Source organism: Azolla caroliniana, unplaced genomic scaffold (genome assembly GCF_043228905.1).
Source record: "Azolla caroliniana isolate FFs.n. ecotype wild unplaced genomic scaffold, voAzoCaro1.0.p SCAF_12, whole genome shotgun sequence".
Lineage (NCBI taxonomy): Eukaryota > Viridiplantae > Streptophyta > Polypodiopsida > Salviniales > Salviniaceae > Azolla > Azolla caroliniana.
Window position 1 is genome coordinate 1,851,037 of NW_028230447.1, and position 15,867 is coordinate 1,866,903.

Below are 15,867 nucleotides of genomic sequence, written 5' to 3' on the forward strand. Positions count from 1 at the left end.
TCCAAGGACTCCCACTGGGAAGAAGATGATGCCATGATGTTGATTGATAGAGCTATATGCTAATTTTATAAAAGCGCATTTAACGTTTGTGAATTTTCTTGACAAAAAGAATAGGTAGTATTTGAACAGATATCTGTTAACTGTATGACTATGGGAATATGTAGGGAGGGTTTATTGATATTAAGGGTAAGGTTGAGTAGAAAAATGCATTTGCAGTAGGTAGGTGTGTACATAATTTAATTAAAGCAGCATCATGTTGGGTTTGCCTAATTGTCCTCGTCATATAATCCACAAATGCTTGTTCTGAAAAGTTCTTATCAGTTAAACATCTCAGTTTTTGTTAATTATAAATTATTATGTTCTTGTCATAGTACACAAATGTTTGTTCTGAAAAGTTCCAATCAATTAAACATCTTTTTTTTGGTTAATTATAAATTATTTTTGATGCCTAGAAGAAGATGCTTATGGCCATTTTGATTAGTCAAGCCTCGAGTTTTGGTATGTTGACTTTTGGTTTTTGTCTTTATATTTCTTCATGACCATATAAGAAAGAGCTCACGAATTTTGAGCACAAATTTCATCATCTCCATCTCTCTCTGTAGCATTATCTCCAACATTGCTGCAATGTTTTCTCTGTTAAGGAAACTACATGCAAAGTCTCACCCCAAGGAAAGTAGTATTGATACAAAACCTAATGATTCAATTGAAGGCAGTGTAATTGATCCAAAAGAGGGGATTGAAGAGATAGAAACATTGCAACCTCCCCATGATTTGAATTCTAATGGAGGTACAAATATTTTACCTTCAAGTGAAGAGACATTGTTAGGGTCACCTGTTTCAGGTTCAAACCCAGGTGGCAATTTACAACCTCTCCAAGAATTGAAACACTTTATCTTCAAGTGGATCGGGTTCAAACCCAGGGGGTAATTTCCAACCTCCAGAAGATTTGAACTTCAGTGGCGATCCAAACACTTTACCTTTTCGAGGAATTGTCGAAGAGAGATCAATCGATTCCCTTGTTTCAGGCTCTAACCCAGGGGGAAACTAGGTTAATACATAAATTTAATCCATATTGATGTTAATACTTTAAAGGGCCTGGCCACACAAGCGTCTTGTAGGTTTTTCTAGTAGTATCCTCTACCCTTGTAGGTCATTATTGCAAGGTATTATTATCCAACATATTATTGCTAGTGTTTTGGAAACGCTTTATTTCCATCTTTGATTGGCCATTTGTTCATGTTTCAGAACCTTGTGTGGTGATGCATGGATTCCTTGTTCTCGATGTATGTCATATTTGTGTATCCTTTTGTGAGTGGATGTGAGGCATGATTTGATTGCCTTTTGAGTGTGTATCGTTTGTTGAAATAGTTTTTAATGAATATCTTAATAATCTTTGTTGAAATAGTTTTTAATGAATATCTTAATAATCTGAAGGCATCTTATTTTATAATGAGTTTAAAATGTGGCAACAAATTTACTTAAAAAATTTTGAAGTGATTTCCAGATATAATGGCAACTACAAATGACAAGAAAATCATTATTTTCATATGAAGATAGAGTTACAAGGATCTCATATCTTTTATATTTTCAATATGTAATTTCATATCCTATGATGCTGCACTAAAAATCAAAAGGTTCATTACTTGTGGAAGGAACACATCTTAAAGCAGAGCAAAATCAAAATCAAAAGGCTCATTATTTGTGGAAGGAATGCATCCTGATATAACATTCTATAATTTGTTGTCATGTAGACTAATTCAAGTTGTTGTAATGCAAATGGTATAAATGGGATTTGAATGACAACTTTAGCTACATTAAGATGGTAATATGATTTATTATTATAGTTATATAATTTTGAGTTTGTCCCGTAGTTCAAAGAATTAAAGAAAATAAAATGAGAGTTGATATTGCAAATGTATTCTTTGGCTGACAGGCCATGTTAAATATGAAGAAGACTAATGAAACCTATTAATATATTGTTAGATTCTTCAATTGTACAACAATAAAATAATATATTCAAGCCTCTCAGAATATATTGAAAAATATCCCTAGATGCTGAAAGCTTTTCCATGATGATAGCTAGGGAACACCATTTGAGGGAAATTTGGCAACACTATAAGTAACATTGACCGATCACATAGAACGTAATTATTTCAAGATTTAGAAGTATAGGAAAAGCAAACTTCTAGTTAATTCTAGGTGAGAGGCACTCATACAAATCATAAGAAGAGTTTTCAACATAGATTTATGTACTCATGATGGAAAGGAGATTAATGGGAGGTTGATTCATGCGTAAAATAGGTATGCAATCCTCGTGTTGGTCGTGGAATGATTGACAATCTCTTGGACTCTTTCCATTAGGAGCCTTGCTCATATTGGTTTTATGATTTTGGGTTGTTAACATGGATATCAACCCTTGTAGAAAGTGGCTACTCCTATATTGCTTGGCTACTTGTGTATGATATGATTCCTAATGGGAAGGAGAGGCTTGTAAGCTCCCAATTTAGGTATCACCAAAACATGATTGTTTTATATCGGCAAGCCATTTATCTTGAAATTGGTTTTCACATGTTATGTATACAAGTCAAGGCATTTGAGAGGCTCTAACTATAATATGTGGTTGTGTTTATGTATTATTGATTGCGGGCATCAATTGTTGGCTAAAGTGTGCTTAAGTGATAGGAATTGGGTCTCTAGATTGTAGTTCTTGGTATGTTGAGATCTTGTAGAGGTCCTAATAATACCAATGGCTACACTCATTTGTTGTTGATTATGGGCATCAATGTACATATACATTTGTTTGATCACAATTGAGCACTTTAAATTAACCAATCATACAATTTGGGCATTAGATATGCTCTAGTTATAAGGAGTGAAATATTCATTGTTTTCATTCACTGTGGGAGTCTTACTCATGAGACATGGGGAGCTTTCTTGAAAGCATGCTATGTCATGTGTGTTGTCAGCTAGGTATGGGCTTGGTTAAGTTATTGCTTGGTTTGGTCTAGATCCATTTACTTGGCCGTGAAACCAAATCAAACCATTTATGCCTACATTGCAAAGACCAAACAGAACTGAACCATTTAATCACAAATCGAAACCAAAACATTTAACTCACATTAATTAACCGAAAAAAGAAATAACCCAAAACACCATTTAATTAAGTTGAAATTAATCAAATCATTAAACATAAAAAGGTTGTTAGGGAAACAAGAAAATAAGCAAATATCAATACACCATTAAATTGAGCCACTTAAATCTATAAGCCTGTAAGCCCATAAACTTGAGTTTTAGAACCAAACCGAGCTAAGACCGTACAATGTACTGAGATTTGAAAATAAGCAGGAACATTTCATAATATCTAACCATTGAATTAAGTTGAAATTAATCAAATAATTAAACATAAAAAAATTGTTAGGGAAACAAGAAAAGCAGCAAATATCAATACACCATTAAAGTGAGCCACTTAAAATCTATAAGCCTGTAAACCCATAAACTCGAGTTTTAGAACCAAACCGAATGGAGACCAAACCATTTATTGATAATTGAAAATAAACAAGAACATTTCATAGTATCTGAAAACCAAACAAAACCAAACCATTTATTGATGATTGAAACCAATCTGAAACATTTAATGATATTCTCCAAACCAACCCAAACCAATCCGAACCAATCCGATAAACAGTTAAACTCGAGATTTAGAACCAAACCGAACCGTTTACTTTTGTTTGGTTTTCAGATACTATTCTCCAAACCAACCCAAACCAATCCGAACCAATCTGATAAACAGTTAAACTCGAGATTTAGAACCAAACCGAATTGAGACCAAACCGTTTACTAATAATTGAATCCAAACAGGAAACGTTGAATGATATTTGAAAACCGAACGAAACCAAGCCATTTACTGCTAATTGAAACCAAACCGAAACGTATAACGATATTTGAAAACCAAGCCAAACCGATAAACAATTAAACCATGGCTTAATAGTTCGGTTCGGGTTCAAGCCGAACCAGGGCCCATAGCTAGGAGTGCCGGCAACAGACAGAGACAGAGAGAAACAGAGGATAAACACACATTCCTTTGGTACATGCATTACCACCAAGAACAGAGAAGGAAACAAAAGACATGGAAAGCTTGAGGTTCTCTCGACCAACTAGCTCATGGTCTTCATCCCCATCCCCATCTCCATCTCCATCCCACTCTGCTGCTCCTCCCTTGGGAAGAAACTGGAGACCTAAGGGTCCGAGCTCCAGACCTTCATCCTTCCATCCTATCCTCTGGTATGTCTTCTTCCCATCTTTGCTTATGTTCTTTGGTATGTTTGATCAGTGTCTCCTCCCCTTCGGATCTGTATCTATGTTATAGTGTTGATCCTCTTGCTAAACACAATTCCGGGCAGAGTAATCGAAAAAGTTCAGTCTTTAAATACAGACGCCCACCTCCAAAACCTAAAGGCTAAAACCTAACCTTGTAACTGGGTATTCATTTTGACATACATTTTCTGAAGCATTGTGCTCACGTTGGATGAAGGATCCAATAGAAGGAGTAGATGAAGTAATGTGTGCATTAGTTAATGTCTTTGGGAAGCAGGAATTACAATCTTATAACAAAACCATGGAAGCAACACAGAGAAACACAGGAATTCCTTTGCTGTTGTTGAGGTTAAGTTGAAGATCTCATACCCGTTCTTCACCCAGACAACTAATAAAAATGAAACTTTTGTTAGTATTTGGAAACTTTTAGAAGTATTGATTCTTTCATATGAATTTCAAAAATAGGTTCGAAATTTTAATATTCTGCTTTTGGTTGCTGAAACAGCCAAGAAAAGCTACGTGAAGGAAACATGATTGATCAAGGGACTTTGGAACTTCACCGTAGAGATATTTTATCGGGGTCTTTTGTCCTTTCTGTGCTTTCAGCTTCTGGTTGTATGTCAGGTTAGAATGCTTGTCTTAACAAGGGAAAATCCCTGCATTTTAATTTATTTTTCGAAACACACTTGGTCAACCCCAAAAGAGCGGGCAAAGGGGAACAGTTGAACTTATACTAGCTCAAAAGAATAGATATAAGTTTGAAGAAAGATTTGAATCGACCATACATTTGTTCAAATAGCAAAAATAAAATAGCTCAACTAAAGAATTGAGCACGGATATTGTGGAAATAATAAAAACTTGGGATCATTTAGGGAAATAAAGGAAAAACTTGGAGGTATATTAGTTTTCCCTCCCTATAAACAGATTGAACTGCATACACATTCTGCAAATGTTAACTTTACCGCACATTGATTTGATGTTCTGTCATGCAGATATGTATTCCTATTTATTATTCATTTGCATGTTTTTTCATGGTATGACAGTAGAACTCAAAATTGGTTTTATGACTATACTCCTCTTAATAGTTGAAATCTAATATACTAGTCTATTATCGTATCACAAGAAAATGTACAATTTTAACTCCAGTTCTTTCTTTCTTGTTTCCAGCTAGTGCTCTCGGTGATCCAACTGTAACTTTGGCTGATGTAACTCCTAAAATTGCACCACCAAGTCCGCTTCCACCTAATGAGGTAGCACATGATCTGCATGCAAGCACTCAATATATGGATTACTGATTTTAGGAACGAAATGATTTATTTGGTGTTGCAATGATTGTTTAGTCCCAAAATGGAAAGTTATGTTCTGTTCTTCTGGTAATTACTTACAAGAGAAAAACTTTCTATGTGCAACAGGAGCGACTTGTTAATCTTTTTGAGAGAACAACATATTCAGTTGTAAATATATTTGATGTCACATTGCGTCCTCAAGCAACATTAACAGGCTTTGTGGAGGTACACATATTTTTCATACAATGTAGTTGTATATTTAGGTTGAGCGACAAGTTACAACCTTTTGCTGATATTGCTATGTGAAAACATATGCTAACTTGGAAGGATGTGTGTTATCATTTCCTTACTGTAAACAATCAAAATGGGATAATGATTTGCGTGCTTTCAATCAGCTCTTTAGAACATTCAATTCTCAAACATAATTGATATCCATTTTCTCTCTTGTGAGCCCTTATCCATATGGCTGTGTTAAAAAAATGTGTTATCTTGTGAACTGCTCACATTTATAGCTGTCAAACCTTTTTAGACGAAGAAACATCATCTTTATGAAATATAATGTCATCATAAAAGCTATATTTACATTTAAGGTACCAGAGGGAAATGGCTCAGGAATTATTTGGGATGATGCTGGACATGTTGTGACCAATTACCATGGTATGTAGTTTTTGAGCGATGCTAAAACCCGAGTTGTTCTTTTCTCTCCAATAATTCCAATTTTAGTGCAAAACAATATTCTTGTATTAATTAAGATGGCCATTGGTAAAGTCTTAAAGACTAAATAGATAGGAAACTTGCATCTGAAGGTAAAGAAGATAGAGCCTCCCTTGTTCTAAGAGGCCAGACAATTTAGTTTGTTCACACTCTTGACTTTACAAAGGATTTATGGACAGCAACGTAATCTCAGATGGGGGATTATAGTCATTGCTTAGCGTGTTTGAGCAAACAGATATTTGGGGCCATATGTAAAGTGGGTGTCACAGATTCTGAGATTCTTGTAGATCTGTGGTCAACATGATCCACAGAACCTGTGTATACCATGGGATGTTTCAAGGTTTCCTTAGACAGGATGCAGGATATGTTTTTCACAAACTCTGGTATTATGAAAATTGTAAAGAATCTAGCTCTAGTAGAGTTTAGTATTCAGAAGCGTAGTGTGTGTGTGAGAGAGAGAGAGTGAATGTATAAGCAAGAGAAGGAATTACAGAGAATAACCAGAAAAATAAGAAAACACACAGTAGGGGGGATGACAGCTTATGCACTTAAGAGAGCTATATTAATTATCTAAAAATCATCAACTAAACTGAATGGCCAAAGGGGGTTTTATATACAAATCCTCAAGGGACTGCCCTATTAAATGTGTTGGTGGAATCTAACCAAGATATCCACTTGAGGACGATTTTGTCATAAGAATATCTAATATTCTTTGACCACACTAACACTCGACAACTACACGGATTACAATAAAGTGTGCTCTCACACACTCGACAACTACACGGATTACAATAAAGTGTGCTCACACACTTTTTCATACATTGTCCTTTTCTTCACAAGCACATGTTCACACAAGTTGAGATTGATTCTCAACAAAAATGACCTTGAATGGTTACATACCCAGCCCTTATGTGGGCTTAGAAGGAATAGGGCAGTGAGCTATTGTTTGAGTACACATTGAGATCTATATCTTGAAGCTAAGTAAGTCACAGAACTCATCTTGGGTGGCAGGTAAAGAAAGATATTTGCGTATTGGTGTTTGTCTAGGACGTAAAAATCTTCAACTTTACCCATTTTATATGTTGTATGATTACATGATCTATAACTTGAATCTACTTAAGTCAGAGAACTCATGTTCGGGGCCAGGAAAGAAACATATTTGTATGTTGCTGTCTGTCTAGGAAGTAAGAATCTTCAAGATTATTGGTAGCTAGTCATCAGCTGAAAATATTATTGTGGAAGACACCACTTTTAACATAAGATAAGCATAGCTTGTTTTCATCCAGATTTTCTTGTTTTGATTTCACATGACATGAAAAGTGAATCCTGCTACAACTAGAGTTCTACATAAAGTTCTTTAATTCTTCTGGTTAGTGATTCTCTCTTATGTTTGTATCAGTGATTGGAAGTGCGTTAAATAAAGGATTTAGTCCTGGACAAGTGGTAGCAAAGGTCACAATCCTCACATCAGATGGGTATGTAGACAAATCCACTTGCGTAGCAGGAGGCTGTCATTAAAAATGGTAAAGAGAATAAATCATAGAAGTGGGAAACTCTTGATCAGAATGAACTTCTTAAATGATAAAACAGTTGCATAATAATTATGTGTTACTCCACTAAATTCTACTAGTCTCTTTGAAACAATATCCTATAATAACTCTTCTACTATTTCAAACAATAATACTGCAAGGCTTACGGTCACAATTTGAAATAAGGCAATCACAAACTATATAAATTCATTCTTTAATAAAATTTGAAACCAGTAGAGAGCTCTTAAATTTGCTCAATATTCCTTGCATCTCTTACACAATCCACGCTTCATCCTGAGTGAGTCCTGTGCCAAAATTTCATTTTTCTTTAATTTTTTTAGATGCTGTAAAATTTAAGAACCTCTCAGAAAGTATAAAGATCATATTGTTTGTGTATTTCTTGGATTGAACTTTTCAAGTTTTAGGAAATTTGACAAACATGGTTCTGAATTAACTGATCTATTCTTTCAGGAAACGTCAAAACTATGAAGCGACTTTGGTTGGAGCAGATAGAACTAAAGACCTTGCAGTCTTGAAAGTAACTTCATTTTTTTGTGAAAATTTAAAACCTAGATTTCGTGTGTTCTTCCTTTTGATTTTGGTGTGCGTTATGTGATTTGAAAGAGAAACATTGTGTCAGGTGAATGCATCCACTGAACTGCTTCAGCCTGTATCAGTTGGAGATTCAGGAAAGGTTAAAGTTGGACAACGATGTCTTGCTATAGGAAATCCATTTGGTTTTGACCATACACTGACGGTAGGTGTTGTAAGTGGACTGAATAGAGATATATCTAGTCAGACAGGTGTCACAATTGAAGGAGGGATTCAGACAGATGCTGCTATCAACCCAGGAAACAGGTTGATTTCCAGTTTTATGAGCCATAATGTACTGATTATGTTGTTTAGTCTCCACCTTTCACTGAGCCTGCTCTTGCCGTTTTATATTGTGAGTGTTCAAATTTACTCATGAAAATAGACATTGTGGGAAACAATCAGTTTTTCATTTAGATACTAATGGGTAAAACCATTCATTTTGTTGTTTGTGGATAAGAGTGCTCTTAACTCCTCATAGAGGACTCAACATGAAATTGAACTGGAATCAACAATGTTATACCAATGACATGAATACTAGGCCGTTGAACGTAAAAGAATAATAAAAGCTAGCTAACAAACATCCATTTTTTATAAGAAATACTATGCAATTTGGGAAGTGGCTTCCATTGGAATGAAGTGAAAGGCAAGGACATGGATCAGAATTCCATGTGGGTTTCCTAAATTATAAAAAATAGGCGTTGAAGTTGAATTCCATGCTTTCCCCTGATGCTTAAGCATCTGCAATTAGTTCGAAAAAATCAATTCATCCGTTTTTTAATTTCCCACTTGATACTGAAATGCTGCAAATATAATGTTGGAGATATCAAACCTGGACTTTAAATTAATATTCATTCGAAGTTTTGTTTTTCCATTTATTAGTCTTTAACCAACTAATGAAGTGATCATATTACATTCATATGTTCACAGCGGTGGCCCTTTGCTGGATTCTAGAGGAAATCTGATTGGCATCAACACAGCAATATTTACACGGACAGGTAAGCACACACCTAATGTTTGTTTCTTTCAACCCTGATGTGTGGTTACAGAAAATTCAAATGTACAATGTAAATGTTTCTGGCAACTTTTAATTATGCTAAAGGTAGCTCGAAGGTGATCATGATGAGATATAGAAAGCTCTAATTATTATCCTCATGTGCTATGGTACAAACAAATCAGGTACTTCAGCTGGAGTGGGTTTTGCAATACCTTCAGATGTTGTATCAAAAATCGTTTCTCAACTAATTGCCTTTGGCAAGGTAAAGTTGATGTTTTTGAAATTTCTTTTTCATATATGGAGACTGATTTATGGAAATAGTATCTAATCTTTTCTACTTGTGAACAGGTTGTGAGGCCAACTTTAAGTGTCCAATTTGCACCGGATCTGGTTGCCAAACAACTCAATGTCAAAACTGGAGTGCTTATCCTTTCAGTAAGATTATTATTATTCTTTAAGTGGTCTATATACATTATCAAACGAGTAGGTATTCTATAGTTGCTTCAAATGGAGTATTGCAGGTGGCTGAGAAGGGTGCTGGAGCAAAGGCAGGACTGATACCCACGAGGCGAGGTCTTGCTGGAAATATTGTACTGGGAGATATTATTGTTGGTGTAAATGGTGCACCGGTGAGCAAAAATCATTGTTTTTTTGCTTCCTGAGGGTATATAATGTGTTTTTAAATGCTCCAGTTTAAACTTGTATTAGATTAAAGTCAACTAATAATTACACGATCCTGGAGTTTGAGTTCAATCCAAATGCAAAATTCTGGAGACAACAAGATTGGCCAAATTCCAAAGCTTTTGCACCTAATTCATAACCTAAATAATATTCATCCTTTATTGTTAAAGTCTAGTAAAATGTTTTAATAGAATTGAAGTACTGAGTATTCTGCGATGTCCCCACTGTAATAATAAATTATTGGAGCTTCTAAGAGGTAACGGCTTCTCCTATTACGAACTTCCAACCTTTACTGCGTGATGAGATACATGGGAAGCTGACAATAACCAAATCCCATGCTTAGTTTTGTCTTTGATCATGGTTCTGAAGTCAATTGCCATAATATGGAGCACTGTATTACTGTTAGTAAGTTACACTCTATGAAGAAGTCATTGGTACAGATACCATGTTGATATTCTGTTTGTATCGTTTGACATGTGAAGTTCTTTTTTTGTCATCTTCAAGTTTTTATGAGGTCCCAGTTGAAATAATATTAATAAATACTCGTTACTATTATGTAATGTCTGTCCTCTTTGTTCACACAAGAGAACAAATATTGTGTTATGGGATTCCATCTTTATATTTCTTCATTCTGAAATATTTGTAATCCAGGTCAAGAATATTGCAGACTTTACGAAGGTTTTGGATGCTTATAATGTTGGTGATAAAGTTGAATTGCTGGTACAACGCAATGATAGCAAAGTGGAAGTTGAGGTAACGCTGGAAGAAAGTGCATAGTCCGTGGATTGGCTGGATATGGTGGCATAGTTAAAATGAGGAATTATCTGGGAGTTCATCGGTATATTTACACTTCATGGACTGTAATTTATTATCATGAACTGCCCTCTTCAGCTTGCTTGCAATGTTGAATGTAAATTTATCGCCCTAAGATATATGTGTGTATATATATATATATCTTAGTTTGTGTATTCTATTGTTTCACTAATGGAAAATATCAGAGACATAGCTCATACTAAAGGCTATTTGGGGATCAGTTCTAATTATCGGGATGCATTCAATTATAAAATTTATGCTGTAGTACAATAGAACGTTAGAGATTTGTAACATATAACCATCAGACATTGTCCTTTTACGTTTGCATTTCCTTGAGCATGAAACATAAAATCACACATACCATTCATCACTTCCAAGCAATTCATCAAACCTGCAGAAAATTACTATGTCAAAAGTACTCATCAGGTGGGCGCGTTTTCTCCATTCTTGGTCCATTCCTCTTTACGTTTGCATTTCCTTAGAGCATGAAACGTACCCCATATACCATTCATAATTTCCAAGCAATTGATCAAACCCATGGAAAACCACAATACCATCTGGCAAGCGTTTTTTCTCCTTCAATTTTGATACACAAAACAATCACTCCCGGTTGAAAAGCCCCAATTGCCTGGTTCTCAGCAACTTCCTTCCTGACCTCTATATATTGTATACGACTGACATAACAATAACTAGCACCATTGCATCATTGTTCAGTAACTTCCTATCCTCTATATACTGTATACAACTGACATAAACAATAACTAGCACTATTGCATTGTTGTTCCTGGTCCATATAAGCATGGTTTCAACTAGGGAAGTTAAGATACATTAGGCATGATGTGTATGAATTTGGGACTAGGCAAGCAAATATTGTTTAGATCTACGAAAATCTGATGTTCACCAGTGCAAACTTCCACAACAATGGTTCATGATTCATCATCATACAGATAAGATTTGGATAAATGGCTGTGGATTCTATTTACAAATTCAAAGCTTTTAAAATAATATAGAACATCTCAACAAAAACAAGCATTCATTGAAACACCCCAGGGAATGTAAGACAGGTAACTTTCAAACATATTCAAACAGTTTAGTATGTATGAGGCAACCATCTTTCCAGATTACTTAGCCCACCATTAGTGAAACTAAATCCATTAATGTAAAATAGATTCAACTGCCAAGAGGTATTTTTGGTATTTCCATCAACATTGAATGGTACAATTATCCGAAACTATGTTGCCAATCCATGCTTTGTGCTCAAATGGAGAAGTCGGATATTTATCTTACATCTTTGTTTTCAGCTCGAGAGTCTTGCCAACAGTCTCCCGCAGCTCAAATTCATTCGGAAATCTACCTTCCCTTAGTTTTGAAAAGATCTACAAGATGAAATCTTGAATGAGCAAATTATGTTTGCATATAGAGGTGAGAAAAGGCAGAAGCAAAGAAACTCACCAAATCAAGATATAAAATCTTGAACAAGCAAATAATGCTTGTCAAAAGACATGAAATAAAAATGAATAAATAATGGAAACTAACTTACCAAATCACCATCAAAGTAAACCTCGAACGCTCCGGTACTCTGAAGGGTATTTTGTAACACATTCCCTAAGATCCAACAACCTGCTGCAGCTCCAAACCGATTTTGGCGTAAATAATTGTACCATGCAGGGGGAGAGGCATAACCCAATCGTGGAAATATATGGTCGCCTCCAACCACTAAAGCTATGCCTGCAAATTGAACTAAAGGAATGACCTTGATTAGCAGTCGTTTAGGCAAAGGAGGTGGATAGTTGGTTAACACAACATCAGTCCCAGGGAAAAAGCTCATTAGAGTTGTCCGTGTATCCATTGCTGTTTTCCTGCCAAATATTATAGATAATGAGAAATTTGGTTTATGAATAGCTCCATTCTGACTCATAGATAACAGGGGAGTTCTTTATTTCCTCAAACAGTCCTAAATACTACAGGATATTTCAGGGTTTTCCCCAGATAATACCAGGGAGAGCAAGTTTACTTGTAAGAACAAGATGCACAAAAAGAAATGTGGAACTTTCCACCAAGGCTTGCCGAATCAAGTGCTCCAGTTCTTCCTGAAACCTGAAACATATACCATACTATATAGGTTAATGCTGATATCAGGATGTACATAATCTCAATGTAGGAAGAGTTCCACATTGAAATTTATTTGAGATCCCAGAATAGGAAGACACTACACGACAACTCACAATACATCTTGGGTAACATAAATGTCTATTGCAATGGTCACACATTCACAAATGCTGTCTACAAAAATTACAAATGACCCTTAAACGTACACCATATTGTAGAGGTCAATGCTTATATCAAGATATACATTATCCTAGTTAAAATAGAGTTTCACATATTGTAGAGGTCAACGCTTATAGAGGTCAACGTTTATATCAAGATAATTTGTGATCCCAGATAAGGAAGACAAATCAGCTCATAATGGATCTTTGACAAAATAAATGTTTGTTGCAATGATCACACATACTAACTATAAAAATTACAAAATGGCCATTACCCAGAGGGGTAGAGAATCAAATATCAAAGGTTCTATCTAAAGGCAGTTTACCAGACACCAAGACTTTCAAACCTTCACACAGCTAGCTGCACTAAAACCTATACCAAGATCTATACGGGGTTTTCTTAGCTCAGATTGAGATAATTTTACCAGATTTTAATGAGCTAGGATTCTTAAGAGAACTCCCCATCTCCACCTATTGCATCAACTTCTGATCTATGCTCTCCCATAGGTTGTCTCTTCACAGTGGAGCCCGAGACATGCTTACAGAGCTCCTAGCTCTTATATTGAATAGAGTCATGTAGCTTCCATGCTTCAGCATGACTTGAGTAGATGGGTTCAATGGGCAGGTATTATGGGCATAACCATTACTTACCCCACTGCAGTTTTTACCGTAGTTCTCTACACACGAGAATAATAGTGTGAGGGTGAAAGACCAAGTGTAAGCTTGCCTGGGGGCCTTCGGTCTGGCTATGAATATGAGGCCTAGCTAACCTCCTAAGGTGAGAGTCAAATATATTGAATCTGTGATCTTGTGGTGAATACTCTTGTGGCGTGCAAGCACCAGTGCTCGGTACAACTCAAAGCCCATACATGACGGTATGGGATGCTGTTCAAGGCTCGGGTCTGTGTCGATCCCTTTTTTCTTTCTGTCTCTTTATTTTTCTCCTTTATTTGCTATGCTGACATTAGATATATACATGACAGCAGGCATCACAACTAAAGTACAAAAAGCATTTTGGAGAAGCGTATGTACATCAGATCATGAAGCTACTCTTTGGGTCATCATAGAGGAGAAAAGTTCACATGGGAGGAGAATTTATTGCAGATTTGTGGATTCCCTTCACTATATGGGTGAAACAAGGATGTCCTTTCAACTCTTTTTGGCCTATATATTTATTGATGAGGTTCCAGATTATATCATGAGACAATGGGCCAAAGGGCGCAACTCTTGGGTATTTGGATATACTTCACAGTACATGCAGATGATATTGCATTTAATTCAGATCCTTGTGAAGTTCAAAAAGACACCTAGATGTTCTATACAAATCAGGGATAATTAAGGTGCCATAAGGACACATATCGATGTACGGGGTGGTTCTGTGTATTGCAGATTAAGGACACAAAGTGGGTAGGAACATCCATAATCCTATCAGTGAGTTCAACTGCCGGGGTGGGGTGGGGGGTCGTATTGTCAGCTTCATGTTCCTTGTCCCTTTCACTTTTGCTGTTCACAATCCCATTGCTTGTTTGACCTTTCTCTATTTATAGCATGTTATTGACTGAAATATACTAGCTCAAAAGACAAGTAAAGCATTCAAAACTGGCACTAGCTCTATAAAAATACAATAGCTGAAAAGAGACAAAATTTCATATCCTACACCAGCTCTATAAAAAGTGGCCAATTTCTACAATACACACCAGCTCGAAAGACACACAAAGAATTAAGGAAGGCATTCAGTCAACTAAAATACGCATCTAAGAACAAATTCTACAATATACATCATACAAAATCACACAAAATATGCTGTTTCGTTAACGGTCATATCGGATTCCTATAATATACAAGGAAGTTTCCTCGAAAGTATTAAAAGTCTATGATCACATAAAATATATGCAAAAGAAGAAATACAAACAAAGAAACGATTCTTCTTAAGCAGCGAAAATGTCTGGCGGAGGTCTACTAGAAAGTGTTTTCGTTCTAACATACACATAATACAAAGACATACAAAGAATGTTGTTTCCTTAGTAGAACTATCAGATTGCTATGATGTACAAACAGCTCTATGATCTTATAAAAGACATGCATAGAACATATAAAGCCATTTCTTTAGCAGGCCCGAAATAAAGAGATAAAGATGCTTACCTTGGATGGAGAAGGGGCAAAGCTGAGAGGAGGTAAAACACCACCATCTTTCTGCTGGTGGTGGTGATGGTGAGGCTTCGGCGGAGGTGTCTTCAAGAAGATACAATAGAAATCCGAAGCCAAGAGGGAGAGAGGGAGGGCTACTAAAATAAGGAAATGGACTCGATCAGGGGTGGCCATGGCTGCTCGTCTTCTTCTTCCTTTCTCGCTGTGTCGCTTTCGATCGATCGATCTTCAACTCTGAGGCCACAGAGACAGAGACAGAGACAGAGACAGAGAGAGCAGGCTAGAAAAAACCATGAAATTCTCCAAAATAGCCCTTTAGGTTTCCATTATTTCTGAAAATGCCCCCCCAAGTTTTCCTTCATTTTCCAAGATGGCCCCTGAGAAGAAGAAGAAGAAGAAGAAGAAGAAGTCTGTAGAGTAAGTTCTTAGGTCTTATTATAAGAGACGAAGAAGAAGTTTGTAGAATCAGTTCTCAGGTCTTCTTATTAATGTCTCTGATCTTATTATTAGAGAATAAGAAGAAGAAG

The 15,867-nt window shown here is 36.0% G+C and overlaps 2 protein-coding genes across 2 annotated transcripts; one reads left to right on the plus strand and one right to left on the minus strand.

Annotated features, from left to right (window-relative positions):
* The first annotated feature begins 4,044 nt into the window (after positions 1-4,044).
* LOC147856776 (protease Do-like 8, chloroplastic) lies at positions 4,045-11,142 on the plus strand. Its single transcript, XM_087328657.1, has 13 exons — positions 4,045-4,281; positions 4,820-4,938; positions 5,482-5,564; positions 5,727-5,825; positions 6,191-6,257; positions 7,714-7,789; positions 8,315-8,381; positions 8,484-8,701; positions 9,365-9,432; positions 9,614-9,693; positions 9,780-9,866; positions 9,953-10,060; positions 10,764-11,142. Exons 1-13 carry the CDS (start codon positions 4,127-4,129, stop codon positions 10,887-10,889), a joined length of 1,353 nt encoding a protein of 450 aa, XP_087184783.1. The 5' UTR covers positions 4,045-4,126; the 3' UTR covers positions 10,890-11,142.
* Positions 11,143-11,976: 834 nt separating this feature from the next.
* LOC147856777 (selT-like protein) lies at positions 11,977-15,603 on the minus strand. Its single transcript, XM_087328865.1, has 4 exons — positions 15,335-15,603; positions 12,940-13,022; positions 12,466-12,784; positions 11,977-12,301 (listed from the first exon to the last, which is right to left on the minus strand). Exons 1-4 carry the CDS (start codon positions 15,512-15,514, stop codon positions 12,209-12,211), a joined length of 675 nt encoding a protein of 224 aa, XP_087184991.1. The 5' UTR covers positions 15,515-15,603; the 3' UTR covers positions 11,977-12,208.
* Positions 15,604-15,867: the final 264 nt, after the last annotated feature.